The sequence below is a fragment of the Accipiter gentilis genome, chromosome 5 (assembly GCF_929443795.1).
Source record: "Accipiter gentilis chromosome 5, bAccGen1.1, whole genome shotgun sequence".
NCBI lineage: Eukaryota > Metazoa > Chordata > Aves > Accipitriformes > Accipitridae > Astur > Astur gentilis.
Genome location: NC_064884.1, coordinates 33,829,690 through 33,857,685, shown reverse-complemented (window position 1 = coordinate 33,857,685; position 27,996 = coordinate 33,829,690). Strand labels below are relative to the sequence as shown.

The window sequence follows — 27,996 nt, the reverse complement described above, 5'->3', positions numbered from 1 at the left end:
AGCCATGAATTCTGTGTTCTGGCATCGGAATGGCACACCCTCCCCAGGGGTGACAGGGAATGGCTAATCTCAGCATTGCCCATCGTTTGGTCACAGCTGCCATTTTCTGACTAGTGTGGAGGGGCTTGTACTTCTGAGGCCGAAAGGAAAATGATATCAAGTGTTGATTAATTTTTTTTTTTCTTTCTGAATTTTATTTGTATGACTCTAGCCAGGTCTCAGAGGTGACACAGCTCATCTCACAGCACAATTGATTCTGCTGTTACTGCCATAACCTAATTGTTTTTCTCTTCGTTTTTTTGAGAGTAAAAGCATTTAACTCTGAACTTAGAAGAGACCAACGCGTAAAGCACACCAGTGAAGAAGTTGTGGATAAGGGCCTGAGGTAGGTGGCATAAACTGGATTGCTCAGAGGCTTGTCACGTCTGTCGTTAGTCATCTGTTAGCAACTCCCACGTGATCCTCTAAAGCAACAGCCATTGCTCATGTTTGAAAAAGCTTGCTTTCTGTGGTATTCTCCACCCTTGAAACCCTGCTGTGTCATATTTAGCTACAGAAGCAGCTCCATACCTGCAGTTTCTGCTGGCTGCTTCTGGATGTTCTTTATTTGGTGGTTTGAGAGGGTGCCTGCCAGCTGTCAGGACACAGGCACAGTTAGTTCTCCCTGCGCGTCCTCAAGCAGTAATGCGAGCCAGCGCGCTCGCTGACCTTCTCCAGGTGTTTTTTCATCAGCCTCCGATATCTGGGTTGATGGAGTTTGCTTTCCCTGCCTTTTTAGCCCTTTCCAGTCTGGAGCAGGTAACCCCGCTGCAGTGTTGTGAGGAGTTGTACCATGGTACGGGCACAGGGAGCTCCCAAACCACGTATTTTCTCATTCTGTCTTGACTTTCCTGCTAGCATGTTTGATGGTGCAGGGCTTGATGTAATGTACAGGAGCTGCTGAGTCAACCCTGAGCTGGCAATGCTTTATGGTACTCTTAACCCCATATAGAGCTGTCTGGTCCCTGGGCAGGCAGGAGAGGAGCCCGTGTTTCCCGCTTTGTCCAGAATCACAACGGGGCCAGCCTGTGGGAGCCTTTGCTTTCAGCTGTGTGCAGCTTTCAGCACAGATTAGCCTGCCCTTCGGATGCCGTGTACTGAAGAGCAGTGTTTCCAGGCAGGGCCGCAGCAGCACCCCTGGGGATGTTCCAGCAAAACCCTGCGTGCAGCCTGGGTTGTGGGTCCTTTCGGGTCCCAGCTCTGTATCGGTGTGATGTCATATATATGCATCATAACGTTGTCTGTGTCCCCCGGAAGATTTGCTTTGGGAGTTGTGTAAGAAGGATGGGGATGTCTTTTCTTTTTACAGATTCTTGTACATACGGTAGAGTCTAGAAAGCATGCGTAACTTTTGTAGTATTATTACTAATGGCCGTGATGCAATTCTGACTTGAAATGGGACAAACCACATTCTCCAGAACTTAAAAAAGACTACATTTTGAGCCCTGAAAGCCAAGAGCTGGGCACCACAGATGCAGTATTTGAAGCGGGCCTGAATAAATGAGAGTCAGGATGGCACAGTGTTGGGAATCATTTGTTGGTCCGTGGGCAAATACGGGCTCCATCAAGAGGCTCAGGAAATCCTGCCTTCAAGCCAGCGTTGCTGCTGTGCCGGTGATGCGATAGCTGGACACGAGGGGATTATTTGTGCTTCTGGCAAGCTGCAAGCAGGTTTCAGATAGCTGTGAGCTCAAGCCCGTATGTGCTGTGTCGCACATCCAGCCTCCGCCTGGCTAGCGGGGAATTTTATTTTCAGTTTTAGAGAGATGTGGGTGCACAACCCAGCTGCCTGGCCTTGGGCAATTGTATAGGTGTGGTGATCCTGCTCCCCAAAAAATCCAAGGAAAGAGGGTGTAAAAGGAATGCAATAGAAAATTGTGGCATTTTGAATTGCTTTGGAAGACGCTTCCCCCCGCCCCTCCTTAATGCTGCCTTACAGTTGCATGCCTGGAATGCTTGTTTTATATTTGCCTAAATCTTGACTGACACATATACAAGATAATAAACTCAACTACTTAAAATCCCCTGTGTTCAGATTGACCAATCGCGTCCAAAGTACACCTGGAAAGACTTTAGAGATAACATTTGTAAGGCAATGCTCTCTGGACTCGAAGAGAAAGTGTTTTTCCAATTAATTTCTGTCTAAGGGTTGGCTGTGATACTTATCCAATTGGCAAACCTAGTTTCAGATTTCAGCTTTAAAATATAATTGGCAGCTCAGCAAATTCATAAAATTGATCCCCATTCACACTTATTTTTGGCTTGCGTTAAGAATGTGCCAACCTGGAACTCTAAACTTAACCCCGAGTGACTTTCCCAGGGCCGCTGCCCTGAAAGGGAAGTCTGGCAGCAGCGCCTGGGCCCCGGCCAAGATAAATCCTGAGCCGCCGATGTCAGGGCAGCTGTACTGTAGCTTGAACCGCAGGTGAGGGGCGAATAAAAAGACACGATGAAGGGTGGATTTTGTGAAATGCCCCCTTTCTGAAACCCGTTATTCAAGCGATCCTGTGTTTGGCGCTCGCTGCTCCGCAGTCTGACACGGTGCTGCAGCTCCGAAGACCCTCTGAGCTGCCAAGCGCTCTTCTAGGGCTGCTTAAACACAACGCGCAGGCTAGAGGTAGGATGCGGCGCAAACGCTCAACAAAGCAGCGTGTCTCAGCTCTGCGTCGTGGCAGCAGAATCGGTTCAGCCGGTGGGATCGAGCCTCGCCTGCGGGTGCGTGACTTGCAGGAGCCTCTCTGGCCAGGAGGCCCAGGCCCAGGTCTCTTCGTGCCGAGCAGAGCCAAAACGCCGCTGCACAGCCCTCCAGCGCGTGCTGTCGTGTCGTGTCCGTGGTGATGAAGGGCGTGCAACTCCTGCTGATGGGATTTATGCCAGCGGATGGGACTGGCTTGTGAAAGTCAGCCCTGGAGCAGCAAATCCTGTTGCTAGTGCTACCACATTGACACCTTGTGGTGGACTTGGCCATCATGGTTTTTAAAAATATATTATTGGTGTATGTCTTGCAGATGTCAACTGGTAGACTTTTCCTAGAGGCATTCCACTTGGCTGTTTATACTTTTTCTTTCAACACCTCTACTTAAGCTCCCTCGGACAAATACAAACATTAGAATATCAAAGAGCAAAGTGCAGAGTCTGACCTAAACCAGTGTCTCCCAAATACTATCCCCAGTTGCATATCAGTATCATAAAAGAGGAACAGATCTAACCACTGGAGAGTACTTTTTTCTGCTCTTCTACTAATCTAGAACTTGGATTCTCTGCCCCTTTTTTTTTCCATAATATTGTTACTTTGACTTCAGCTTAAACTGATACTCTTTTTTTTCCCCTTCTGCAAGGCTTAAATATGACCTCTGTAACCTAAGAAAGGTGGTCTAAAGGTTTAAAGATCTTCCATCTGTTTCTTTAAGTGAAGCCAGTGCTCCAATTCACCATATGTCATATATTACGTGTGAGCAAAAGGATATTCAGATGCTGAAGTTCTTCTCTGAGCATGTTTCCCTGCTGGAAATAACATTTTTACAAGCTTCTGTATTCCCTTCAGTCTCTTCCGAACAGGACCTCCTGTGGGGAGATCTCGGTAATTCTCATTCCGATGATAGTTTTGAGTAACATTTATAATTGTTTGCCAATGGCTGTGTATTTTTCGGCAATAATAAACTATAGCCAAGTTTGCTTCCCTGCTAAAAACTGCAGCCTTTGCCAGGCTATCGTGGCATTTGTGCCTTTGGGTCCCCTGGAACCGCAGAATGTGGTTTTATTTATGAAGTGCATTTTGCCATTTACCACTTCGAGTGGTAAAAGCCATCACGTTCCTCTGCACTTCTCTCGCTACCCCTCCCAGCAAGTGTTGGTTGCTCTTTAGTCCCGTTAGGCAGTTCTCATCTCTCTGCAGCTCTTCCACTGACAATGCGAGGAGAACATTAATCCTATAGTAAAACTAGGTCTAATCTGGAAACCAAATCACCAGATGGTGATGGTATCTTTGTCTTGTCTTTGTGTTCAACCTTGTAGTTCATTCAGTTACTATAGTTGATACCGCTTCTTACTTAGCTGTTTTCTCAGTTGTTTGGGATCTCTGCAGATATTAAATTACAGATACTAAATTCAGCAAGCTGACAGTCATAGGAGAGCTGGACCCCACTTTGCTCAGTGATGCGAGTGTGCAGATGGACGGCAGCCACCCTTTTCAATCTTACTTTGCACAGCAGTACCTTTCCAAGGTTTATTGTGTCATCTGTAATGTACTATACTTGCTTCTACCAGCTCTATGTTTTTTTCTATGTTTTTTTAATTCTACTTAATACTTTTTTGGTCCTCTATGAGAAAATTTATTTTCAGTTGTCCAGTTTGACTGGGTTTTATGCCATCCATGTTTTGCTGCCTGCTTCTAGTTTATGGTGTTGTTCTGCCGTTCGGTGTCCTGATGCCCATTTGTCTTCCGTATGAAACCAGTAGTGTTAGTAACTCCCTCAAATGTACAATCTTGGTGATGGTAGGTGAAGGTTGAACGTTGCTTTTGCAGGAGGATTTAAGGTAGTTAAGTGTGTATGGTGGCTGAGTTTCTGCTAGCGTGCTGTTTGATCCTTAGAGAAGAGAAAGCTGTACGAAGTCAGCAAAAGCACCTGTGAAGGTAACTTTGCCTCTGTTTCTTTCCCCAAACAGCTTTTGCCAGGAAGACTGCTTTAGGGTGCGATGGGAAAACAGCCTGAGCACGTTGGATCTTGGCCAGGCTAAAGGTATCTATGTCATGGTTTTAACAACAGCAAAACCCAAAACCAATCAATATTAAAAATAAAATAAAAAAAAATAAGAAAAAAAAAAAAAAAGAAAAAGAAAAAAACCCTTCAGCTGGGGGGCACAGGTGAAGTGAGAGATAGGATGCTATCTGGGCTTGAGCAGGAGGAGTGTGCGGCAGAGCAAGGGAGGAGGTGAGCACCCGGGGCAGGGGGGGAGCAGGGAAGTGAAGGGAGCATGAAACAAGCGTTTGGGGTGGCCGTGGGTGGGTGGTTTTGCAGAGGTGAAGGAGAGGCAATGGGAGGGGGAAGGTTTTTTTTAACTTGTGACCCACTCCATAAAGAGTGTGATAGAAATCCTGAGCCCTGTGAGAACAGGAGAGAAAAAAAAAAAAAAAGTGTAAAAGTTCGGGAAGCCGAGGAAACTGTGTGACACAGGGGAAAGGCAAAGAGAAGGAGCTGGCAGTGCAGTTACAGTAAGCAATTCTGATAGTGCTGTTCATCAGCAGAGGCACATTGCCTAATTTCCCTGCTGCCTTCAGAGGCCTGCCAGCCCTGCATACATTGTCCTAACATTCTGGCTTGTTGCCTTCCATGTGCTGTCCCCACAAATCACTGCATTCACAGCTTTCCTCCATTTGTATGTCCATTTTGATTGCATTTGCCAAGTCAGCACATCAGTACACCTTACTAAAGAGTTCCTCCAAGCCTGCTGCAAGACTTCAAGGCAGTGAGCCCAACTCAGGGCAGAGAAGGGACATGGCTAAAACACTATAAAAACCCCTTCACTATCGATTGCTAGTCCTAGCGCTTTCTTAATAATGCTAATGATGATCGGTCCTGTAATATTAAACTGTTCTTCTCAAGGGTTCAAAGCATCCCAGTCCCACCAGCACAGAGGAGGTAAATACTACAGCGGTCTTGCATATATGTGGGTGAACGCAGAGCAGACGTACCCTGAGGCAGAGAAGCAGAGGGCTTGTGGTGGCAGAGTGAATGAGTGACAGCTCCAGGAGTAAAACTGAGGTGTTCCCACTCCTGGCTTGGGGAAAGTCCATGCAAAAGGTGAAAGATAATATCTGATTTTTTTGTCTTAGATATAAGTACCTGTGTCCAAGATAGGAGTCTGCCTGTTGAAGGATTTCAGCAGAGGCTTTGGGGATTTTTTTGACTTGCAGAGGTGGTCTGTCACAGTTGAAGTACAGGGCTTGCTTGTTCTTCCCTAGCAATCCAATATTTTTTAAGGAGGAGACAAGCTGTAAAACATATCTTGTTCTTTTTAGTTATTTGTGATTAGTTCAAATATTTGCTTATAAAGTGCGCCAGCTCTTAGGGGAAGTAACTTAAAATGTTAGCAAAAGTTCTCAGAATAATTGGCAAATAAAAGTGTTTGATAGAGAGCGAGATTATTATATACTTCATAGACCATCTTACAGCATTAATTTTTATAGTATCTAAGCTCAACAAATTAGTAGACTTGTCATCAATGTTCTGTGATGGAGAAACTTCTGTATTGAAGAAGATGTGGGAGGGAGGTACCGTGAGCTGCCCAGGACTGCATCGGGTGCAGCGGACTGCTCTCTTCCCCCTTTTAATGCTGAGGAGCTGTTGCAGGGGTGACTTCTACCCAAGACTTCAGTGAAATGTTTGTATCTAGTTTCCCTAGCCCCTCACCAAGGAGGGTGTCTATGGCTTCCTAACTTTTTGGGAATGGGTGAGAGTAGAGAAAGGAAGAGGATTCTCTCTTGTGAGTTTTGGGGCTTTTTTTTAAATCTTAAAACGAACTTGGCAACTCTGTAATCCTCCCTTAGGAAAGCAGCCCATCGCCTGGAGGATTGCTCCCACTGCTTCCAGCTTCTTCTAAGAGTCTTGACAACCAAAAAGCAAAGAACACCAAGGGCTTTCCAAGCCTGTTGGGATTTATGGATTCATTTTCAACTTGGCAACGAGAGCTGGACTCGAATGCATCTCAGCAGAGATAGATACCAAATAGCAACAGCCTCCTACCCTGCCGGTGGAAAAGCTGCCGCCTCCTTTCTGTAAGCAGCCCCTTCCCTTACCTCAGGAGCTGACAAAGCCGAAAAGAAATCCTCCTGTCTTGGAAAGTGTAAGAGGCTCTGCAGCAGAAACTCCCGAGTCCCAGATGCTTGTGCTGTGGTGAAATAACGGAACAGTCTGTGCTTTCCGTGGGCCCCAGGCCAGCAGCAGAGTTCCTCTCAAGCAGGCAGTGACACAGCACTGCTGCTGAGCTGCCCTTCCAACAAAAGCTCCATGAGAAAAAACCCTCTGGGCAGGAGAAGAGCCAAGAGAAATCGAGTTCTCTTCAGTGCCAAAGTCTGATTTATTTTCTCAGACACTTTCTCAGCAGAATGCACATTCTATGTATTTTACTGAAAGATTCCCCAGAAAGACAGACAGAAATGAAAGGAAAATAAGTTATTAAACATCAAGAGAGGGTTTTGAACAACCACCAAATTCCTGTGCATCCTCAAAGGAAAAGGAGAAAAGCTTATGCACATGTCTCCAGCAAGCCAAAGGCCCTATAGAAAGGCAGAGTGCCAATTTTCCTATAGATTATAAATGCTTTCTGTATTGAAATATGTAACGTACATTCCAGACATAAAAATAAATGTAGACATGTATGGTTATATCCTGCCCTATTGCTGTGTGTACATTTTCCAAATGCTGTCATTTGGGACTTGCTCTGTTTGAGTATGTGGAAGGTATTTTTCCACTCTGCATTCACACTTTCTCTGTGAGTGTACATATGTGTACAGCAGTAGCTGGGAAAGCTCTGGTACAGGTGCCAATGAGCCAATGAGCCTGGCCTTGCATAGGCACAATATAGGCATTTAATCCATGAAATGTCTTGGGTCACTTCAGTGTGTTAAGTGTGGTGTGTGGCATATTTCGGTGCAACTAATGATGGCTGTGGAGCTCAAGTAGTTTTCAAAGCATTTCACAGGGCATTTATGCCATAGTTTTGTTTTAATGTCATTTCTCATCTTTATGTAATATGCAGTGGATAAATTTATAAGCCATTCTGGTGATCCAGTTATAATATATATATTATGACTATAATTAAAGGAAAATTCATGACATATGGAAAAAACCTGTCACATTCTGTGAAGATAAATCATACCTCCAAACTCCAAATTAGAATTTCTTGGAGCCAACTGCATGGCCATAAGACATTGAATGGATACAGCATACTTATTTCCTGAAGATTCTTTAACAACCACCACCAAAAAAAAAGCTGCTGGTGGTTTGCAGAGGGAAACGGGTCAAACTATCACCACCTTCAAAAAAATGCATCATGTGATAATGTCACTAATGGTAAATTACTACTCCTTGGTCACCTTTTCGAAAGCAAGAGAATTCAGAGTTGTCAGCGAGGGCCGTGTTTAATTCCTGCCTAAGAAAGAGCAACATCAGGGATTGCACTTCAGAGAAGAACCTAACAGAGATACTGCAGGGTCAGAGAGTTTGTAAATCCCACCTGAATGTTGGACTTAATGAAGCATCAGTGCTAAGAGGAATGGAAAAGGAAAAAAAAAAACAAAAACAAACAAAAAAGAAAAACAAAGACATTTTTCAGAATTAAGTACTCTAGATGACCATTTTATAATGTGTTAAAGCATTTTAAAAACATGTCACACTGACATACTTAAACTTTGGTAAAATGCCAAAAACCTTTAGGATCAACCTTAATACTTGAATTATAACCTGAAGAATTCAGTGGAATAACGCAGAGATTAGCAGCTTTGCAGCTTTACAGCTTACTGAAAACCAAACATGTCCCAACAGAACTCAGTTTAAATGTTTGTAATCATAAATCAGCTGTGTAATTGCATTATGGGACCATGTTTGGTAATTAAGTCCACAATAGTTTTCTTGTTTGATACAAGAGACATTTTAAAGCTCTCTTTTTTTTTTTTCCCCTTAGGCATCATCTGGATTTCTTCTTTTTGAATTAACAAGCCTGAGTCCTCCATCTACATCAGGACTTATATTGAAGATGACTTCCCTGATTTGACTTACATTGGGTGTGATCCCTGAGAAGTGTACCTGCAGCTATCTTCGAGGGCTCTGGTGTACCTCCACCACCCCTGCTAGTCTCTACCCACCATTGGTTTATAAACACAAGATGGATCTTTGAAATCTTACTGATACAGGGCTGGGCCTGTATTGGGCAATAATATGGACCCAAAGATGCCTTCTAGCAGAGAGCACAGCCCTGTTTTAGGGAAAATAGGCCAAATAATTACTTTTTATGCTAGCTGAGCAAGCATTCATGGAGGTCTGTGGAGAGCCCTTTACTGGGGACCACAGAGCACGGTTCTTTTCTGGTAGTTGAATAATAGGTCAGGACTTTAAAAACATGTCTAGTGTGTCAAGGCATTAACAAAGTTCTATGCCATTCTGAACCCAGTCAGCCTGAGCCCTCCCATTCACTCCCATGGGAGGTGAATGAGATCCCACCACAATGAATAGCAGTCTTTGCCCTGACTTGACCAAGCCCCAGGCACCACAGCTGGTTGATGCTTGAACTTGTGCTCCTGGGACAGCTATAACCCTTAGCGTAAAGCCCTTTAATAACAGTTAAGCCTCAGAGTAGCATCTTTTTGCCCCAGGACTTGTGCTTGTTGGGAAAGGTAAGGGAAAGGTTTGATGGGGATGGTTTCACAAGTTTCTGTGTCTTTGAATCAGTAAAGTCAAGCTAGCACTATCCTTGATATCAGGGTACAAAGCCATGATGTGGTTCACCTCGCTGTAAGGAAAAAGAGAGCACAGCTCCCTGTGTACGTTTGCCTGCTGGACAGAGGGTGGCCTTGCAGCTGGGGCAGGCCAGTAGTCACCATAAGAGGCATCAGGGTAAGCATGGGGTTTCTGGAAGAAGCCCAGTCTGTTGCTGGAGTCTGACAGAAAGGGCCACTGTGGGGGCCGGCTGGGGAAACAGTGCTGCTGCTGCTCGCTGTACACGTGAAGCAGGTCAGGGGGAAGAGCTGCGGACTGTGGCAAAACAAGGCGCTGAGTCTCCAGGGCCTGTTTGTGCGGAGCACCATGAGGGACGTAGCAGCTCCTCTGACCCATCCCGTGCATGCCGCAGCACTCCTGAGGCCAGCTGTGGGCTGGGTGCATCCTGCCCAGCGGGAGCACCCTTTGCTGGAAAGGGCATCCCAGTATGCAGGTGTGGTCCAAGCTATGGGCATGATGAAGCGAGTACAGGTTGTGCCTGAGGTCACCGCAGCGATGAGGGCTGCCCATCACCTCTCTGTCCTGAGAGGTACGTATGGACCAGTTGTAGCCGTAGGTGTCATCACCAACAGATAGCGCTGACATCTTCTCCAAGAGCGGCTGGTCTTGCAGCAGCTCTGGCTGTAGCAACCTCTGGTCCACCCCCAGGTCAGAGCCAGGGCTGCCGGCCCAGGCACTGGATGGCTGCTCGGGACAGCTTCCCTGGGACCACCTTGGGTAGCAGGAAGCCCCTGCGCAGCCACTGGCTTCTTGCGGTGTTTCTGTGCAGGCGTCAGAGGGTGCAGGCTCTATTCCGGTCCCGTATGGCAAGCGGTTGCACTTCTCCTCTTTCCCCAGGCTTAACGTGACCTTGATTTTGGCCCTGAGTTCATCAGCAACCGAGAGCTGAGCTTGATGTGGTCTCTCTGGGTGGTAAAATTTGCATTTATTGCCATAGGTGCATTTTTTACCTGAAAGAATTAAAAAAAAAAAAAAATCAAACAGGAGGTTGTCGCTAGCACCGACATCAATTAACACACCCATCACTTCTCCTCAGCACTGTGCATTTGCAGGGGCATGGTGAGCATAAACAGCAAAGAGGGGAAGTGCTATTTTCCAATTCAGTACTTTTGACCCCAGATTTAAATACTGGTGACCTAGTATTGCAAGGTGAAGCAGCAGTGAAAGCAAGTTTCTGCTGTTTTGGAAGTGTCTGAAATTCATTTATGTTCCAGTTGCTGCACTCAGTGGGCTGGGAGACCTGCTGCTACAAAGGGTTGCTTTAAAAAAGGGTATAGGGATTTACCTCTGAGAAACCTGCACATTGCTGGACAGCTGTTGGGAGGGGAGAGAGGGGAAATATGTGGATGGCCTTTCCCAAGCGCTACAATACAAGTCCACTCTGCAAAGTGAAAAGGGTGTGCAGGCTGGGGGGGCAGTCAGCACAGCCACAGCCTTTGCTGAGGCTGAAGCCACTCAAGCAGGAGAGGAAAAAGCATCACGCATTTGTGCAGCCCTGACCCAAGTCCCTGCCACACGAAGCGGGACAGCACATGGCAATGGCACTTGCCCTCAGCCGAAGTAAAGCACTGCTGGGAAGCAAGGGCCAGGAGGAAGAGGGGTGGCAGTTCCAGTACAGGGAGAAACCCACCATAGGGGCAAGGCTGCCATTTTGGTTCAGGAAGCACTGGCTTTTTGCTGAGGAAGTTATTAAGAGTGGGTCCATGCCGGCCTAGTGGATCATCAGGAGGCATAAACCTGAAAAAGAAAATGTCACAGAGGTAACAAAAACACCTCGAGCTTTTGGAGCTGAAGTGCAATCACAAGCTTAGGGCAGAAAATCCTCATGCTCCTTTTGTGGCCTGGTTTTCAGGATTCAGGATGCCGTACCAGACACAGTGCCCTCCTGCCTGCCAAGACAACAATGCTTCAGCTTCATATAGTTGTTGGTTTTTCGTAATAACATAAAACAACTGGAAAGGCATGGCAGCTTGCTGTAGCTCTGGCCAGCCAGCAGCCTCAGCTGTGGCAGGATCACTTCGTTTTTCTCTGAAGGAGCAGCAGCACAGCAAAATGTTCTGTGGTCCCAGCGCTGCAAACCTCACCACCAGCTCCCTTCCACAGCACACTCACTTTTCTCTTACTAAATACTTGTAGGAGAATGAGTATTAAAAAGCCAGCAGTTAATTCAGAGTTACAGCTGGTCATGCACATGGTGTGATAAACAAGCCCAGCCATTTTCAAGGATTCAGTAAAGGCTTCCTGCTACAAGGTCAGCCAAATGCTCAGATAACGCTCTTCATTCTTCTATGCCAGTACCTGAATGTGATGCTTCAGGAAGAAAACTAATTAGCATCTCTGGACTTATTTGCAATGGAATCTGCACCACACCCACCCATGGAACAACTCTCTGTCGGATGAAGGGAGTCATGGGCAGGAGGGGAAGGGATGCACTCAGGGACTTTGGTTATCCACACAATGGGACTGAAACCTCCAACTTCAGGCTGTGGTTTTAGAGAGGTTCCCAAAGCTGTGCAAGAGGGTCCTGCTGAAACTATTCAAATGGGCTTCACAGTAACAGCTAGACTTTCTGAAGGAAGGGTTCTGCAAAGGTCTAGCAATCCCTGTGACATAGGAAGGAAAATACCATACAAATATTCATAACCTATTAGTAATTAGGGAAGAAGCCTGGTGGTAGTCAGAGATAACGGACTAGAGCTTTGAGAAATACAGCATGCTGATGTTCAGCGACTGCATTCCTGTGAACGATGTTACAGGGAAACTGAAACTCAGTGCCAAGCACTTCCATCCAACTTTGATGGTGAGAGAGCCAAGTCTCCATCCTGACCCACAGCGAGTGCTGCGGTGTGAGGCGGCTTCTCTGCTCACACTCCTCTGTGCACACGGGATGTCTCCAAGTGCATTTCCCCAGCCAAACTGATGACTAGTGAACACCTCTGCTGCTAGGAAACTCAGACAAGGTTAGTACATACAGACTGAGGAGCGCACAGCTTAGCCTCACAGGCATGATGCAAGTGCCTTAATGAAAACCTTCACCAATGGGGATGGCTTAAGGGCCAGAGAGACCAGCTTCTCATCTCTCTCTTCTAGAAAGTTATGATCACAAAAGCATAGGAAAAAGTGCTGTTCTGCCTTGTAGGGGAGGTAAAAATACTGCCAGATAGCCAGCCTCCTCCCACGGATTTAATTCTGTTCCTTCCAGGAAATAGAAATTAACAGATACCAAGCCTTGGTTTAACATCCCAGTTTGGATTGGAAAGAAGCAAAGCTGGTCACTAATGCTCCCATTCAAATAGAGAAATTCATTGAAGAGTGACATGGGAGGTTTAAGACCAAAGCTAAGGGAGCAGAAACTAAAGAAATGAGATAAGAAAAGTTGCAGTAAATTCCTTTCAGAAAAAGGCTTGCATACTCTGTTACTGGTGGGAGGTGCATTGATGTCGGAGCTGTCTTGGCCCTTAATGTTTTAATTCAAGATTGCTTAACAACCGTCTCTTACCTGTTACTGACAAAAGAGTACATGAGTAGTCGCTGCTCAATAAACCATTTCCACTCAGGGTTTTCATTCTGGAGATCCCGGTAATGATCATTGGAAACAATGATTCCGTCTTTCTCATAAGCAACTTTCACTATGTAGCGATCATCGTAGCAAACTACCCTCTTGCCTTTCACCTTCCGGGATGGGGTGTACACAAGGATCGATTGCTTTTCGAGCTCTTCAAGAATGTGCTGATCTGGTGGGGTGGTTGGCAGAAATAGAAAGGGAAAAAAGTATTTTAAAGAGAGAAACTAATTAATTAATAATAACCAGGTCTTAATCATGTGCTAGAAACCTACAGGAATCTAAAGATGTTTCATCCCTTTAGGCAACTTACAGCAGTATGATTTTCAGATGCACTGATACCTGGTGGTTATTTGGCAACTTGAAAACTAGGTCTTTTACAAAAGCATCTACTTGTAAAATTTGAGATACCCTTTTTTGATTTTTAAGTCTTATCTGTAAAAGGATGGCCTGAATTCTACACCAGAGGCATAGTGAACCCCTGTAGTGCCCTTTTTACCCTGCTAGATGCTAGAAAGCTCATAACCAGCCCTGACATGAGCTTAACTTGGAGATAAAATGTGCCTGATAAAATAAACAAACTTCTTTTGCTGCTATTGAGGACACTCTGACTTCTTCTCATTCCTGCTATGCAGTAAGGTGGATCCCCAGCCACCTCATCTGCAGACGCCAAGCTGCTAGCACAAATCTGGCAGGTCTATTTCCATACAAACTGAATCTGACCCCCCTCCACAGACTTCAGCTGATGCAATTCCTTCTTCTGGAAGAGGAACCCATGTATCTCCTGTACCAGGGTAATAGGCTAACAGATAATAGTCATGCAGTAGTGAACGTTTCAGACACTGCTGCCTTTGGATAATGTGTGCAACGATGTCATCATCTCCTGGCTGGCCTTAAAAGCTCTGTGGACTTGTTGCAAGCTGACAAACTCCTTTAACTCAGCTGGCAGCAAGTTGTGCTTGTAAAGCAGAAGACTCAAAGCAGCGTAACAAAGCCTTGTAAGCAATTTTAGTTGCTAGTCAGGAGCTTGCGGCAGTAAATTAATGACTAATTTAATTGATGGAAACCTGATACACAACTTGCACTGTGCTTGACTTTACAGGGCAAAACTGCACTGGGCTCTTCACGTCCCCCGTCTCCAACCTGCACCCAAGGGTTGACAAATTATGCCCAGGATGGTGACCTACCTGCAATGGGACTGTCTTGTCGAGGGGGGTCCTTTCTCCAGAGTGGGACAAAAACCTTGATGTACGTGTGCCCTCTCTGTCGAAACCAATCCACTGCCAGCTGGATCCCCCAGCAGGAGAATATCTCTTTGTTTCCATGACTATAAAAAAAAGGAGGAGGATGGTGAGGCAAAGCTTTCAAGAAGCTTAGACTTCTCTTTAACTGAGCCAGTAATAAAATAGCAAAATAAACAGCTTTTGTGTCATTCACCAGTTTCCAAGAAAACAACCTGGCAGAGTGTCCTGGTTGGGCAGATCCAAACACCTCCTCCAGTGGAACTAGAAACTTGTTATCTGAAGCAGTTTGGATATTTAAAACCAGAGGTATCCTATCCCCCATTTCCTTGACCTGCCTGCTACCCAATCCTGTTGCTTCCATCTGTATCTGGATGGAATTGGCTCCTAAAGTACCAGCAAGACCTTAGGCTGTGTTAGACCCTTCACATGCCTCATCTGCTAATGGTTTGAGGAGTGAGAGTTTCTTCCAACACAAGCAGAAACCCACAAGGCTCTCCTATGAGAAACAAAATGCAGGAATTTTCTTCTGTGGTAACAGTGGCATTGGGGATTTTAATGTCTGAAGCAGCTGCAAGTGTGATCGCAGGTCATTCAGCCGCTGACCTCTCCTGGAAACAGGAGTCAAACTATGGGGGAAGGAAAACTGTAAAAGGCAGGATGGGAAATACAAAGAACCTAACCCAGGACACCAAAAAAGGGACAAGGCCTCAGTGGAGATGGCCACAGGCACCTCAGGCCCATGTTTATCTTGCCCTAGTTGGTGGGGTTTTGTCTTCATTGCACAGAGAGGTAGGAAAGCCCTAGGACAGGTGCTGTAGAGGATGCAGGCAAGGCGGGTTCTGAAGAATTATCAATATTCAGAGCAAGACACAGAAAACAACCTCAAGAAAAACAATTAGGTGTGATATCCTTCCTAAGTTTCTCCCCCCTTTGGAAGTTCTTATTGCTTGTTATTTGCTTATCTAAAATGTGACTACAGTGCAGTGCAGGTGTAAAGGAAGGTAATTTGTTAACTAACTCTGCACAAGTAAACAGAAATAAACTCCACACAAAGTCCTAAAATGGATAAATGCCCTCACATTATCTACAGAAACCTCATCCTTGTACTTTTGAGCTTTCTGGATAATATCACCACAGTCTCACTCAGGCTTTCACCTCTGCAAAACGTACTTGTAAATGACTGTCTTGGTTACTACACCTACCTGCGGTGACAGATCAGTTGAGGACAATGCCACAGTCTTAGATGCCTCTCCCCACTCCGTCCCCAAGGAATGCACCTCTAGGTTCTGCCTACATCAGCCTCATAACCAAAGCTCTATTTTACACCTAATAAAAATCCCAGTGCTGAAAGTGTGACCACAAATGAAAAATAGTACAATTTAGAGGAAGAAACCTGCTTGTTTATTAACAGACACCCAGGCAATGGGAAGTCTTAAAAAACCCTCACCAATAATACATGGTCTGAGGCACTCGACACATCTAATCTCCATTCTAGAACAGCCGTTTGGTTTGGTTTTAAAGGATAGGATCTACCCAGAATAGCTATAAAGTCACCTGGACAGGTGTCTTGAAAGTTCAGGTGACTTTTTCAGTTAACTGCCTTTAAAAGGAAGTCCAGGTAAATCTTTAATACCACAACTTAAAGTTCAGCGACAGCCTGCTTTAACATTGACTACTCATATATATGACCCTGTCAGCTTTAGAAAGTAGTTCTAGATGTACCCCCAGTGCAGAAGGTGAAGCACCCAAGCACAAGTGATTTGGCCAAAAGGCCGAGCAGAACAAGAGAGAAGAGGCACCTGGAATTGTTTCTCAGCGTTATCACTTAATCCAGTTGCTGCTACATTGCTACAGCCAAGCCTGGGGAATGTGTATCTAAAAGAATATGTACACGCACGGTATGCTGCAGTGTCGACACAACTGAACACCAATGTCTGCCGTGCAAAGGAGCAGGGACTTTATAATTTTACATTCTGCTTGTGTGGTGAATTTGTATCACCTGACAACAGATTGGCTCCTGTCAGTCACCTTTCCCATGCATCCCCGTAGTCCGTGGACCATAACTGATCTGTCATAACTTAGTCCCAACTCTCTCCCTCCTGCCAGCCACAGGGTACATTGCACTTGGGTCACAGATAGCAAGGCCCATCTCTCAGAAGCTGAAGCAGCAATTTGGCCTTGCTGTGACTCTGGCAATTAAGCCATAATTAGCATGCAGTGATTCCTTTTTAAATTATGCAATTCCAACCCCTTTGAGAAGACATTTAGTCAAAATAACTCTTTCTGAAAACTGCAAATGGCCCCATCTCTACCTGGTCGTGACACAGCATCAGCCACAGCTTTGGCAGAAGGGAGAGAGCCTAATGCAGGACTCCGCTGGCCTAGGAAAAGGCCTCTGTACCTATCACAGCTTAAAAACTTGGTGTAAGCACAAGCACTAGACTAGGTAGCCTCTTCGGTGTGCAGTGAATAGGGTTATGACAGTTCCCTTTTCATATTAACACAACTCCATTTATTTTTTCCACTAGCCTTGCTAAACCATCCTGCCCGCTTCCTCTGGATAGACTGGCAGATGGCCAAGTTTCTCATTACATCTGATGGAAACGCAGAGTGTACTGAGATGCTTGACTAGTGAGACTGGCTGAAGGCAAGGTTATTTTCCATTCAGTTTCTATGGATAGGCTGATTTATGATTGGAGGCTGCCAACTCACTTGCTTTATTACCCTGGGGCATATACAACCTTTTCAAAACCTTGCACCCCACAATGGCCCTTCAACACCAGCTCTGAAATGCTCCAGAAACACCAGTCCTAAGCTAGAAATACAAAGGCTTGCAATGTTTTTCTCCACACAGGCAACTGCCTCCCCAGGCTTCAACTTTTTGACAGCTTCATCCCTAAACTGCTGCTTCTCCTGCACTTGGTTGTTGGTGCTGATAATGATGCTTACCCAGCAAGGAAACCTAACATCCCTTTTCCCTGAATTCTGCAAACAGCCCTTCCCCATCTGACAGCAGCAAACCAGAAAAATTAAAATGAGGATACCAAAAGCATTCACCAAGCCTGTGCCATTAGCCAAAGTAAATGCCATTCGGCACCACTTTGAAAGGCATCCAGGAGAGGAAAGCAGCTCCTTCCACGCTGCATCAGTTCAGTACAAACTGAACTCACACGCTCAATAGTCTTCTCCATCATCCAGGTAGTCTTTAACTTTGTCAAGACAGAGGTTGGGGATGTCTGAGAAGAGCTGTAAAAGCTTTGCCTTTCTGAAACTCAAAAGTACTTCACATCCCTCTAATTCCTTTTAGGTGAAAGATGAGGAATCCACAGCAAAACACCAGCCTTCAATAATCTAGCAGGCAAACATCTCTCAGACTCAAATTTTGAAAATTATTCTACAAAAATATTTAGATTTTACATGCCAGAAGCACACGTGGCTTCCTGAAAACCCATTTATGTGGGCATGTAGGCTAGGAAAGCAATATGACATGCTAGCTCAAGCCATCTGCTGCACATACCTATAATGACATTTGTTTGAAAGAAATCTCTGTCTAGCAAACTCCCGTGCACAGGATGGCACAGCGGGATGATCTCAGAGCTTTCCCAGAGTACTCCAAGCTCAAAACATGCACTACATCTCATTAGCCACCAGCCTACTCTGGGCCTCCTGCTCAGCGGCAAGGTTGCATCTTCTGCCATCTTGGAAACAACGCTCTTCTCTGCCTTATCCACCTCAGCCTGCTCTAAAAAAGCCCTGGTAAATTGGTGAGGACAAGGTTGTGCCAGAAAAATGGAGCACACGGCCAGTCAGGGTAGTATTGCCCCTAACGCAACGGAAGGGCAGGTGCTCAGCTCAGCCCCTCTGCCTGAATGGGTGCTCATCTCTTTTGCAGAGAGGCAAGAAGGACACCCTAAGGAGGATCTAGGGTGAAAATGCACATGGAGGCAGGACATCCTAACACCTGGCTGCCGAGCTCATGGCCCAGCCAAGGCTAAGCGATTTTGCTCTGTTGCTTATTTCTCACTCCTCAGGAGATGCCCTGACAGAGGAATCCCTCGTTTTTGGATGGGATTTCTCCCTTCACCCAGAAGATGGCATAATTTGCTTAGTCTCCAGTTGCTCTGGATGCACTTGTCCACTTTGCCCTCTAACCGAAGCGGATGTGGTCTCACCTCACCTCACACCAAAGCTAACCAAAGGAGGAAGCCCTCCCCTGCCCTGTCCCAACCCGCGGGGACAGGCTTGGCCCTGTTGCGTGGGCAGGGAAGTTAACATGGAAAAACCGATGGATAGCCAGCACGTCCCAGACTCTCAACTGCTGGAGCCTCTTGCTGTTCATATTGCTGGGGTAAATAGAGGCCAACCCACTGCTGTCTTTGGATTCCCCGTCCACATGGATGTGCCAGGCTCCCCATCAGTAAGAGTGCTTTCACAGTGTCAGGACACTGCTTAGGAAATGTAATTGGCCAGGATGGGTTGCTATGACATTTCCCAGAAACAGAACTAATTAAGGAGGAAATGAGACTATTCAGTACAAGTCAACTACCAATTCCCTGATATTTCCATAAAAGCAAAGCCAAACTGAAAAACAACAAAAATATACGAGCCAGGAACATTGTTGGAGTTTGCTTGCAAGTCAAAACAGTACAACTGCAATGTTGTTAGGAACCACAGCCACCTGTCTTTTTATTTTCCCTCTCCTTCTTAAGTTAGTTGTTCACCAGTTTTTCCTGGAAACACCTCAGCATAGAGATTTAGAAATCCTAGGTACCCATTTGAAAAGGCAGGGAAAGATCATGGTGAACTAACAGGAGAGCAAGCTGCTGAATCATACTGCCATAAACAGTAGCGGTTAGCTAGCTGTTAGCTTATAAAAGGTCAAAATGCAGAGCGAGCTAGTGATTGCATTTGGCGTGCGTATTTACGGGCATAGAGACAGCAGGTCCCTACAAGCTGTGCCTCAGCCAAGGAACACCGGTGGTTCGTACATTACACATCAAATACATCAACGTTCCTCTCACCTGAAATGAAAACATACTTCAAGCCACCAGCTTTAAAATTCAAAAGCTTCAGAGGAAGAGAGTTCCCTTTTAGGAAACAGAGCTTACCTCATTGCAACATTACTGCCATCGATCACAATAGGTCTCAAGTAATCGGAAGAGTCACCTTCATCTTCTCCAAGCCACTTGGACCCTGGTGTGGTGCTACATGATCCACGGGCAACAAGTTTTAGCGGGGAAGACTGAGCCTGGCTCTCCAGAGCTTGAGGTTTGCTCCCCATCCGAATCAGCTCTTTGAGCACATCGTCCTCCAGGGCCCCGTGGCCCAGGTTCTCCAGCACTTTGCAGATGTCCTGCTTACCATAGCCCAGCTTGCAGAAAAAATCCAGCTTGCTCTGGTGCACTTCCACACCCTCCGTAGAAACTTTTCTTGAGCGTGGTGGTACTGGTTTGCTAGAAAGTGAACTGGCCAGTGCCATCTTAGCAGGCATTTACGTTCCTTTAAACCCAGTGCTCTTGTCTTCCCAGCCTTGTCCAACAGGCATCAGCTTTAGGGAGGAAAAGATTAGAAACAACAAAACACAAGTGTTAAGGAAGAACATGCGATCTCAGTTATTGGCCTAGTGCACAGCAAAGAGACTATCTGATGAACCGTCTTCTCTCTGAAGAGGCTGTTCAGTCTTCTCTCAGCGTTAAAGCATTTTTCTGGTCCACTCTTATTTATAAAAGCACTGGAGCGTCTCATGCGATGTTTGTCACTCTCCAGGCGTTATGTCAGACAGGTGTCATCCTACTTCATGAACTATGCAAGCCTGTCTGTACACACACACGCTGTATGCGTAAGTTTGTTCTTCAGACTTATCTCACAGGAAATGATACAAAGGACGGTGTAACTGGGGATTTTCAATTTGCTCAGTGTGGTTTGTGAGACACAGATAAAAATCTGTCAAATGTTGTTGGATGAGCTCAGATGCCATAGCAACCTAACAACTATAGCAATTTTCATCAAGTGATTTAAGGAAATGTTGTCTTCAAAGTAGCTGGGAACTTTTTTTTATAGTTTTGTCTTTCCTAGTATGTGTCCATCTGTGTACACACAAACATACCTTATGCAATTCTGTCACTTACCTGTTCCAATGCCTGAGTTACTCTTTTCATGTTATTTGCTTATTTCAGTGAGGACTTTTATATTCAGAGAAGCAGCTTGTTTTTTGAAAGCTGTTGGGGCAGTGCTTGGAAGCAGGCAGTCTGAAAAGTGGTTTCAATTTCACTTGTATTTATTGTCAAGAGAAACTGGTAATCCAGAAATGAGTGTGCAGAGGTAGCAGAAAGCTGCTTCAAGCTTCTCCAGAACTGTATTATTTACATTTCTGGTCTAGCCAGTAAAGGAAGGTAACGGGCAGCATACGCAGGCATAGCCAGACCTGCTTCAGCCCAACAAGCATGACAACAGAAGGACATGCATGGTGACCACTCATCCATCAAGCCATACATCTTCAGTCACTGTTGGCATGCTTGCACCAAAGCTTCTCTTGCCATAGCTCTGCAATTATTGGTGTTACCTGGATAAAAGCTGTGGCTGGTACTTCTACCCACATGTCAGACATAACGGCGGCCCTCTTCTCTTCACTAATTGCGGTCAGCAAATGATGCAGAATTAACTGACCAAACAACTACCTTCACAATGAGCCCAGAGCCATAACCACATTGCACCCGGTGGCTCCCCTTCCCAGCCCACCCTGCACATCCCCGGCCCGCTGGCCGGAGCTCCCTGCCCAGCCACGGGCCGCCCCAGGAGCCCAGAAGCCAAAAGCATCTGGAGCAAGGAACAGAGGTACTGCAGACAGGGAGATGGGAAAGGAGCCCGAGTGCAGCTCCTCCCCGAGGCATTAAGAGGCCCCCCGGGCTGCGGGGAAGAAATCCACACTGGGTTCCATTAATTTAAAACCGATTAGTTCAGCAGGAAAACCTGATAATTAGATATAACCCCACCTCATACAACTTTGGCCTTTACTTTTCTACATAGCCTTCTAACTTTCAGGTATTCTCCTGTGGAAGAAATCCAGCACTCTGTTTAAAAGTGACAAATAGCATCAGTAAGATAAAAAAATACCTTGGATATGTCATATATATAAGGGGAAAGCAGTTACCATGTGTATTTTTCCATCTAAACCAAAGCATTGCTTATTTTAGCCAGTGGGCTTCACAGTTTTTCCTCACAGTGCAATCCACAAGTGTAACAGTTTTTACATCTAATCCTTGTTTTTTAATTAATGCACTGAGGATGAAAAGGTATTTGCCTACTTTTCCATTACTGAAATGGTTTCTCAGCTTTGAAATAACTACTCTCTGAACTGAAATCCATTAATGTATCTTTGTATCTGAATACAGCTGGAGCTGTCACAGCTGGGCTAGCAAGCCCCTGCTTCCAGGTGTGCAGTCAGTGGCTCCAAACATTTAACATGTACTACCTGATTTGTTTTTATGTCTAGATTATTTTAATAAATTACTGTAAATGAAAAATTTTAGTTGCTACCTGTCCTCAGGTTGAAAACAAAATAATTAATACATATTTTAATAGCCATCACTATTATTTTTTAAACCTGTATTTCTATCTATTCTGATGCTTTTTTTTTTATATCAGAGAAATTTCCCACATTAGCATCACATTGTGTTGTGTATATATTTGTCCTGGATTTCATCGGGTTCAATCCTTCACAATTTTACCAGACAGCTTTCCAGCTGTAGAGGGTGCAGGGGCCACGTCCGCCTCGTGGCGTGCACCTCGCAGCCCCAGCAGCAGCAGCAGCACGCACAAGCACGTGCTGGATGAAGGCTGCTCGCCACATCACTTTTCCAGCCCCATCCCAGGAAGCCCCGAGCCCGTGGTCCATGTCTGCACACTTTGCATCCTGGCAGGCAGAGGCAGCATTTGCAAGGCTTGGCCCTTCTGTACACCCTTTGGTTTGGTGAGCTGGGGCAACACGTGGCAAACACTGAGCTCTGTGCTGCTGCCTGGGGTTGATATGATCCAGTATTGGCCATCACCAGCAACATGCTAGTTCTGTAAACTTAACCACTGGATTTCTGCTCGGTCACAGACAACGCTGAGGTCGCCCTTCTAAAGAGAGCATTAAAGTATAATAAAATCACTAGCTTACACATTAGTAAACAGTCAGTAGCGTGCCCAAGTCCAACAGGTCAGTTGGTTGCTTATAACCACACAAAAATGTATGACAAGAGGAGAAATTGTGCATCACAGAGTACAGCTTTTGCTATCACAGACAAACAGGTTGTGAAATCCCATTTATAAACTTTATGACCTTCGTTTTCAAACTACTTAGATTTCCTCCTGCCAGTTTTCCCCTCTCAACTCACCAGACCCTGTTGGGAAGCTGCTCTTGTTTTCTCTCCACTGAGAGCCAAAGTCTTCTCATTTCCAGGCTAAATTTATCCACAGGTTATCATGTGCCCATCCTATGTTCCAGCTTAAAAAGCACCCCTCTCTATCTACAGTGTTGTGCCCCCTCTTGCATACACATACACACACAGGCACACATGGAATGGCTTTAGTCATGGTTCCAAAATTCTATTTTAATCTTAACATTTTAGCAATTAAAAATAATTACTTTTGACCAAAAAATTGAGACACCTGTCAAGGTCTTCTGTCTTTTTTATATTTTGACAGATTTGGAAGATTAGAAAAAAATAATTTGAATTTTTTTGTAAAAAGCTTCCAAAAAAGTAGTGGTTATATTCCAATTCCTCATCTTGAATGACTTTAAAGAATAACTTTTGTCTAGTCCTTCCACCAGGTCTTTGCTCCACTTGCAAACAGAGCACCAGGTGCTCAGTGGGTGTGTGTTTAAGCAGCACCTCCAGCGGCTCCAGCCACAGAAACACACTAAGGACCAGCTTGACTCAGAGGGAGCTGGGGCTCCTCAAAGCTCCCCCCAAAGCCCCATCCTGCCTGCCCGAGCTGGGGCAGAGGGGACATGGCTGCAGCCAGAGCTGGCATTGATCAAGGCAGAGCAGGTTTGTGTCTTCTCTAAACCAGGTGTGCATGCCATAACTCCATTCATGAGCAACAGCTCCCTGCCATGATAGCGTTCCCACCTCAACCTTAGGTCTGGGCCGCCTCTTCTTCCTCCTCCTCTGTCCCTGAGAATCACGCTGCAAACCACCTCAGCCTGCCAGCCCATTTGAGTCCTTCCATGAGCTGTTTCTCTGAAAGAAGATGGGCTGCTCTGCTCTCAGAAAAACAAGGATTTTTACTTGCATGAATTAGAGATGCACATAAACTCTTAATATCAAGACCAGTCATTTGTTGTCTTGATGACTAAGATTTGCCTTTTTTTCGCCACCTTCCCTGCTGCATTTGCCAAAAACTATAAAAGCAAACTCCCCAGAGCGTGAGCCATGCTCACAGAGAGCCCCACTTGCTCTACACCTTACCTGACAGCTGCTCTTTCTGCGTTCCAGCAATATCGTCCCACCATTCACGAGCCAGAAGCTGGATTCAGAGCAGTAGCAGACTCACAAGGAAGTCGTCAGCCTGTATTTAGAGGCTTTATGGCAAGGCTGATGTCAACTGAGAACAAACAAGTGCAGTGAGCAGGTTAGAGCTCATTCTACAGGAAGGTTTTACTTCCTCATTTAGCTGGCTGGGCTCTCATTTAACTGTACAGGTTGATAAACTTTCACTTCATTTTTCAAAAGGAGAAAAAAAAAAAAAAAAAAAAAAAAAAAAAAAAAAAAAGAGGTTCCCAACACAGATCAGTTCCAGGCAAAGATAAGCCAAACCTACTGTGGCAAGGATCCACAACACCAGGCAGTAAGAAAATGGCATATGAATTGAGGGGCAAGTGGAAAGTTTTCCACCAGGAATGCTTTACCAAGTTATTTCAGCCTCATTCCCTCTGCATCTGGCAAATTTCTGACCTTCAGGGACACATGGAAAAAATATTTAAAAGAATCAGCATTTTAGTTAGCATCTGGTATTACAAAGCCTCATTCCAACACCTCCACATCTGAGGGAACCTGCTCTGGGAGACTACAGTAAAATATCAAAACTCAAACCAAGCCCCCTAACCTACCGGTGCCTCAATCAAAAGTCTATTTCAGAGACATGCGGCCTGTCCACAGCAAAGACTGACAGGCACGTCCCAATAGAAAACTAAGGTTTTCCTCTGCTTCTTCCTTACCTTACTGCAAACAAATATGCCCAAAATCCACTTTTAGGCAGCAGGAAGGGTTGGAGATTTAAGGAGGAAGGGTTGGAGATTTAAGGAGGGGTTAACCTCTGGGACCCTTGGGATGCTGCGGACAGCTCTGCAGGCATGATGCCCTCTGCCCACAGGGCCAGGGAGGGTGGGGAGACCCTGCTGCAGAAGGAGAGCAGGATAGCCAAACCCTTGGTAGCGGCATCCTGTTTAATCCAAAGACTGGTTGCTGGTAAGCAAGCCTCACCACAGCTTCCCAGCTGGTTCCAGTCAATGGACGTGCCTTTGCATCACACCCAGACTCCTGGGATCATTTTGGGACACAGGCTGCCCTGCTGCTCTGAAAAGCAATGCCCTGGCAGCCACAGGCTGAAAGGGCAGCACACCACCTCATCTATCCTGCCTTGGGCACAAAACTCCCTCTGATCCACAAAGGTCTGGCTGGGCAGGTTAGTGGCTACAGAAACAGGAAAAATGTTCCTAAGGTCACAGCTAAAGAAACGTATTAATTTGCTGCTGCCCAGGACAGCTATAAGAGCAGGACACCCAGAGCCTTTGACTCCACATCTCTGGAGAAGAAGGATCTTCTTCGCTCCATTTAAACTTGCAGAATGCCACGTACCTCATCACAAGACCGCCAGGGACCAGTACTATTGGAAAGGAAAGAGAAAGTTGCTGTGTTATTTATAATCCAGGAAGGTAACAGAGCAAAGCACACGACATTGTGTAGTACCGTTTTAACTCCTACTTCTCAATAAAATGGGGTTTTTTACTACATAAATATGAACAAACCAGAGCTTATAAAAAGAAACAAGAAGAAAATCAGATATGAGGATTTTGCACTTGTCTTCCATTTCTAATGAAATGACTAAACCCACCTACTATAAAAAGCCATGAGCAAAACACTTCAACATCGTTCAAATCGTGGTCAGCCAGGAAGACCTTTACCCAATTCCTGAAACCTGTTCAGAGCCTTTGCCTAGGTAATAGCTAGCTGAGACACAGAAGACCATGAGAAATAAAGGATCATATTTAATTTTTCAGATGGTCTCAAACCCTTTTGCTCACCAGCACAGCTAAACATTTGAGCGCCCAAGGCTGTGGTTTCACAGACATTTCCTTTCTCTGCTGTGCTCCCTTGTGCTGACAAGCACACGAAGTTTTCCCAGCACAAAGATTTATTGCTGCTCAGTGGCATTGTTACATTCAAGAGGGAAAGAGCTGCGGTGTTTTCAGAGGGGAAGATCCCCCCACTAATGGATGTTCATTCCTCTGTTGAGCTGAAGACTGACGATTTACTGGGTTGTGAAACAACTAGACCTTCACCATAAAGAATCATTTACCAACCTCAAAGCAAGACAGCCTTGTGGCAGCTCCTGGAGGCTATGGAGAGGACCCCCCCCCCATGACCTTCAAGGAGGTTCCCTGTGCAAATCCTCTTTCCCGATGCTGTTAGACTTTAGTATGGAAAAAACGTTCTCTTGAAACTCATAGTGTGGAACAGGTGTTTTGGTCTACACACGCCAGTGAACTATTTGCTTTGCTAAAGGAAGCAGTCATTTATTGCATCAGCACCAGAGAAAAGCGTTATTACCGTCTTCCTCATCTGAATAAGTTCACCTGCTGTGAAAATCAAACAAGCATAGGTGGCCATAGTATCACGGCGAAAATTCTTTAGCCCCTAACCAGCAGAAGACAGTCAGGATAAAGCAAATGCTTAATCAAATACAGGTCTATTGCCAGGAATATTTTAAACAGTTCCTGGAACTAATACGTTCCCCCTGCTGCCCCGAACAGTCTCCCTGCTGCCTTCAGCAAGGCTTGGGTCAGACCTTCAAGCCATACTCCCTCAGTTCAATCTCCTGGTTCACAAAGAACAAGTCACTGCTACACAGTACGACCTACACTCCTGATTTTAAATATGAGTTTTACACGCCATTAGGCAAAGTCTAGATGTTTTCTGCCAGTAAAATTCTCTCCCTGTTGGAGACGCTGGCAATTTTGACTTGGAGACATGTATTCACCCCCCAAATTTACATCACTAACTCAACAGGTCCTGCTAGAGTGCCGGACCAGTTATTGATGGGCAATCCTGTATTCAGGCTGGTAAAGAGCCAGTATCTGTAGAAAAGGTATTTTTACATGCTTACCAAAATGACAACCTTTCCTCCCTCCCCAAAACTATGCCACAGTAGCGAGCACTCTATCTGACCACACAATAGGGAGAACAGAGAAGAACTGATTTCAGTACTACAGCCAATGGTAATTTCTTTTACATCTTGGAAAATTACAATCCCATCTTAAGATCTGATGTAGCAGGATGCCAACTTGTTTTTTGCCTAAAATATCTATTTTTTTCCTCCGCCTTTTGTATAAAAACATACTATTACTCAAGTGTTTTCCACTGGGCTTATAATAAAAAGTACCTTTTACAATCAGAAAGTCCCAAACAAGTTTCAAGTTCAAAAGTTTACTGCTGTTCAGCTTAAGGTTTCAGAAAGCTCTTGGAACTGTCTTTCAGCTTCAATGACTCACTGCATACTTGGAAGACCTAAACCTTGATATGGTTTACTGATACCTTTTAAACACAGCTATCACTTTTAACCAAGATGATACTGGCTTGCTCACTGAGAAAAAGCACATTCTGTCAGCAACCAGACCAAGAGTTTTAAACAAAAAAACCCTGCCCTCTAACAAGTCTTTACATAAATCTTAGTGTAATTTAACATTATTCAAATTGCTTATGCTATCCCTATGTATGCAACAGGTAACTGACAGAACAGGAGAGACATTATCCATGCTCTAGGAAGCCTACAAGCAAAACTGGTAATCCTTTTGTCAATAACATACAAGTTTTATATGAAAAAAAATCAGGCTACAGGAGGGTGATATGAACAAAGATAAAAGCAGCAACAGATTCAGAAATGCTTCTGAAAAATTTTGAATTTAAATGTGCACTTCTTAAATGTGCAATTAAAATGCTTGTCCAAACAACTAATAGTTTGGGGCAGGGTGTGTGTGTGCTTTGGTTTTTGGGGTTTTTTTTGTTGTTTGGGTGGTTGTTGGGATTTTTTGACAAGTGGAAGGAAGCAGGTACAGCTTTACCTACAGAGAGTAAAGATTCTTGGCAGCCCAGAACCAGGGACACATGGCACGCTTTTCCATCCACACATGGGGCTATGCAGGACAACTCTTTCAGCACACATCCCAAAGGCAGAGCAAATGCACCAAGTTGTCATGCCAAAACAGGATTTTGATGAAGAACGCTTACGTGTTGCCAGCTCCTTAACCCACCCAGAGCACATCCCGGGTTTATGCTTGAGGAGTTTCATAAACAGTCATGACCTTTGAAAAAATGAACGAGGAAGCCATCAGCAAGAAGGCTGACAGCCATCAAGCAGAGCAGACACCAGGATGAATGCAGGGTTATCACAA

General features: G+C 45.2%; 1 protein-coding gene and 1 long non-coding RNA gene across 6 annotated transcripts; one reads left to right on the top strand and one right to left on the bottom strand.

Moving 5' to 3' along the window:
- The first annotated feature begins 5 nt into the window (after positions 1 to 5).
- On the top strand, positions 6 to 8,801 carry LOC126038507 (uncharacterized). The gene is made up of 4 exons (XR_007506010.1): positions 6 to 385; positions 4,705 to 4,778; positions 6,587 to 6,814; positions 8,722 to 8,801. It is a non-coding gene; the product is annotated as an uncharacterized LOC126038507 (long non-coding RNA).
- On the bottom strand, positions 7,860 to 27,996 carry ZC3H12D (zinc finger CCCH-type containing 12D). 5 transcript variants are annotated; one of them, XM_049800277.1, is made up of 7 exons: positions 27,833 to 27,996; positions 25,184 to 25,211; positions 19,448 to 23,930; positions 14,283 to 14,422; positions 13,033 to 13,267; positions 11,164 to 11,270; positions 7,860 to 10,483 (listed from the first exon to the last, which is right to left on the bottom strand). In XM_049800277.1, exons 3-7 carry the CDS (start codon positions 19,828 to 19,830, stop codon positions 9,459 to 9,461), a joined length of 1,890 nt encoding a protein of 629 aa, XP_049656234.1. In that variant the 5' UTR covers positions 19,831 to 23,930; positions 25,184 to 25,211; positions 27,833 to 27,996; the 3' UTR covers positions 7,860 to 9,458. The 5 variants fall into 5 exon arrangements, with proteins under 5 accessions (XP_049656234.1, XP_049656235.1, XP_049656231.1 ...); XM_049800278.1 differs by lacking the exon at positions 25,184 to 25,211 and having other exon boundaries at positions 19,448 to 19,887; XM_049800274.1 differs by lacking the exon at positions 27,833 to 27,996 and adding an exon at positions 27,671 to 27,818 and having other exon boundaries at positions 19,448 to 25,211.

Bases quoted from the DNA above. Each gene is read 5' to 3' on its own strand.
- ZC3H12D (XM_049800277.1), bottom strand. From the start codon at position 19,830: ATGCCTGCTAAGATGGCACTGGCCAGTTCACTTTCTAGCAAACCAGTA. The intron at 14,423-19,447 runs GTAAGCTCTGTT...TTTTTTTTATAG, and splicing joins GGCAGTAATGTTGCAATGAG to TCATGGAAACAAAGAGATAT. The intron at 10,484-11,163 runs GTGGGTTTCTCC...TAATTCTTTCAG, and splicing joins ATGGCAGCCTTGCCCCTATG to GTAAAAAATGCACCTATGGC.